The 3,568-nt window shown below is 50.6% G+C and overlaps 1 protein-coding gene across 1 annotated transcript in view; it reads right to left on the reverse strand.

The window, feature by feature from the left end:
- TRIM41 (tripartite motif containing 41) overlaps positions 1 to 2,188 on the reverse strand; it is a 10,127-nt gene extending 7,939 nt beyond the window's left edge. Inside the window, exon 1 of the mRNA XM_006877392.1 lies at positions 1,379 to 2,188. Coding sequence (XP_006877454.1) covers positions 1,379 to 2,188 — 810 coding nt within the window. The remainder of the gene's footprint in view (positions 1 to 1,378) is intronic.
- Positions 2,189 to 3,568: the final 1,380 nt, after the last annotated feature.

Below are 3,568 nucleotides of genomic sequence, written 5' to 3' on the forward strand. Positions count from 1 at the left end.
ATTCGTAACCATTACGCTACCAGAGCTCCTTAGGCGAGTCATAATCAAGACAATTTACTAGTAGCTGTGTAACCCCATATAAAATACTTACTCTGTTTCCCATTCTGTAAACTGGGAATGAAGAATACCAACATCAGGGTTTTTTAAATCTTAGAGATAGTCCAGGAAAAGTGCTAATACAGTACCTACTACTATACAAAGTAGGACTACTGGTGTGGCACTGTAGGATCACCACTGGACTGAGAACCACAAAGTCAGCAGTTCAAACTCACCAGCTACTCCTCAGAAACCCTACACAGGGTTGCTAGGAATCAGAACTGATTCGGCAGCACTTAACTACACTATACAAAGTAAGTGTTCAATAAACGTTTGCTGTTGAGTCGGTTCCAACTCACAGCGACCCTGTATAAGATTTCCAAGAATGGATGGGGGCTTGAACTGCTAACCTTCTGATTGGTAAACCAGTGCTTACATTCAATTAATCCTAACTCAACAGTACCCAACAATCCTGGAGAAATTAAAGTTCAAAAGTTCCAGAGATTTGCCAACAAATAAGTGGCAGAACCAGGTCATCTGAGATTAAAAGCCTCATTTTTTCTGAATTGTTGTTTTGGTCAGTATATGGCTGATGCACATCTAACAAAAATGCTGGGGGGTGGGGGGAGGTCCCAAGCCAAGTCATGGTGTAGGTGGGTGGGAACTCCAGTTAGGGTGAAACATTTGGATCTGACATTAGTGAATACTACACTCATGCTGGTAGCGTAGTGGTTACGAATCGGGCTGCGAACCTTAAGGTCCATGGTTCAGTCTTAGCGTCCAGTCAGCCGCTCCGCGGGAGAAAGATGAGGCTTTCTACTCTCGTAAGGATTTACACCCTCGGAAACCCTGTACAGGGTCGCTATGGGTCGGCTCCGACTCGAAGGCACTTAACAACAACAACAACACTCATGCTTCAGAGCCAGAGTCCTTGCCATCTCTTGGGGCACTGAGTCAACGATGCATTTAAGATTCACCCTGAGGAAAAGGGCACTTGTAGTAAAGACTTAGAGCCTGTTACCTGCATTGCTCCACTAAGGGGCAATGGAAGGGTGCAACTAGGGCCAGCTTCCCAGCAGATGAAGCCCAGTAATCTGGCACAACTAGCTTGCATTAATATCCTTTGAGAAAGTCATTCTTCCCTGGTTTTTGCCATGTCTACTTTTTCAGTGAACAGGGTCCATCTTACTCTACCTACATTGGAACAACTAAATGCTTGGATAAGGAGAATCAGCTCAGCATCACATAAGGTTCTGAAAGGAAAAGATGCTTCCTTTTCCCAGCTCCCCCTACTTCCTGTCCACCCCGACTGACTCCCATCTTCTCACTTTCCATCTCTCACCTTATACTCCTGCACCACCTCCTCCAAAGGCACCACACTGTGCTGTTTGTGGCTCCTGGATTCTCGACATACTACACAGATAGCCTCTTCGTCCACTTCACAGAAGAGTTTTAGGGCTTCTTGGTGTTTGGGGCAAATTCCCTGCTCGTTCCCTCGGCTCCCTCGACCAGGGGCTGGGTGCATCTGTCGAATCACTTGGACCATGTTGGCCAGCTGCAAGTTGGGACGAAAGCTCCGCCGGGGAAAGCTCTTTCGGCACTGTGGGCAGGTGAAGCTCCTCCGAGGAGCAGGAGGCGGTGGCAGTGGGGTGGCAGGATCTAGCTCCTCTTCTTCGTCCTCCTCCAGGACCTCCTCCTCGTCCTCCTCCTCCTCCCCCCTCAAGTCCTCATCCATGTCCCCTAAGTAGTAGTCCAGATCTTCCTCTTCGTCCTCCTCCCACACGTCGTCCATGTTGTCCCAGTTAGACCCCCCCATGCCATTAGTCCAGAACACACCGTCCTCTTCCTCCTCGACCTCCTCCTCCATGTCTCCCTCATAGTCTTCGTCCCGTAGAAGGGAGTCCCACTCTCCGCCGGCCCCCACAGCCTCCACTTCCTCCTCATCTCCGTCCTCCTCCTCTTCTTCCTCCCTGTCTAACTCGTCCCTGTCCTCCTCATCCTCCCCGCCCCACAGCTGGGTTACACACACTCGGCAGAAGTTGTGCCCGCAGCCGATGGACACCGGATCCGTGAAGTAATCGAGGCAGATGGCGCACACCGCCTCCTCTTGAAGGGTCCGCACAGGGTTGGGTGTCATGGCAACGGCAGCCATCTTAGCGTCCAGTCAGCCAGTTTAGCTGTACGGAGGGGGCTGGGAGGGGGCGGGGGTCTCCCCTCTCAGGCACCCTGGCTGCCCAGACCCACCCCCCCAGCTCTGCCTCTCCACACCTCTCAAGCGCAGACACAGAAATGTTCTCCCGATAGCCCACCCTGGACACAGAGTTCCCTACTCCAGGCGACAACCGTGTCTCTGAGAGGGCAAGGAAAAGAGCTGAACGATATCTCCAAGTCCCTCAGGTGGTCCTGAGTGCAAATCTATCCCAACGCTTCCTTGGCTTCCTCATAAACCCCCGCCCCTCCTTACTTCCTGGGGCCGTCCCTCACTTCCGGTGTCCCACCCAACAGTTCCGGCGTCAACATGCCACACAGCTCTTGGGTTCCCTCAGTGGTAGTGCCACGCCCTCTTCTTCCTTCCATGACCCCGGACGACAGGAAACAGCGAGGAGACGCTCTAGCAGGCACTGGAGAAAAGGGCGGGAGGACTAGGACGTCGGAAGTCTAGCTCTCTATGATGCGGGAAAGGGTGCTCTGATAGCGTAGTGGTTACGAATCGGGCCGCGAGAGAACGATGAGGCTTTCTGCTCCCGTAAAGATTTACAGCCTTGGAAACCCTATACAGGATCGCGATTAGTCTGAACCGACTCCACGGTACATAACAACAACAGAGCAAACGGCCCGCCCTTCCCCCTGCTCCGCCACAGAAGAGAAACTTCGGAAAACAGTTGGGAACACTTGGCGATGGTCCGCTATCGGTGCTAGGACTGCATGGGCCAGGCGCCTCACTATGGACTGGTACAAATGAGTACACTCGTGCCTCCCCACTGCAGATTCCGGAAACGGAGAGGATGGGCTACGACAATCGTCCCGATGCGCAAGGGCCCTTCTAGGTGGTGGACTTCGTTGTTTGAGGACTTAGACGTTCCATCGGTCATGGAGAGAACGTCCGGAGACACCCTCCCACAAAGTTGGCACCTTCCACGCCCATTGTTGAAACTGCAGTATGGTTACTGTAGCCTCCTATAGGTGAACTTCCCTAATTCTCACCGATAAAATGGTGACAAATCAGTACATCTACACAGTGGAACACTATGTTGTAAAAAAGTGAATCCATCTACAAAACTGACGTTATGTAGAGTATGTGGCCATATGTAAAAACAGCTGGAGGAAGATGTGTTTAATCTTTTCATTTTACTGTTCTGGTAATTTACTCATGCAAAATGAGGGTAATAGTACCTACCTCAGAGGATTATGTGAAAATTAATTAAATGTCATATAAAGCAACTAGAATGATGTAAGGCTGATGATCTTGTCCGTAAACCACGCAATAAAAAGTTTTTTTAAAAAAATCAAACAGAATGGTGCTTAGCAAATA

This window comes from Chrysochloris asiatica, unplaced genomic scaffold, assembly GCF_000296735.1.
Source record: "Chrysochloris asiatica unplaced genomic scaffold, ChrAsi1.0 scaffold00492, whole genome shotgun sequence".
NCBI lineage: Eukaryota > Metazoa > Chordata > Mammalia > Afrosoricida > Chrysochloridae > Chrysochloris > Chrysochloris asiatica.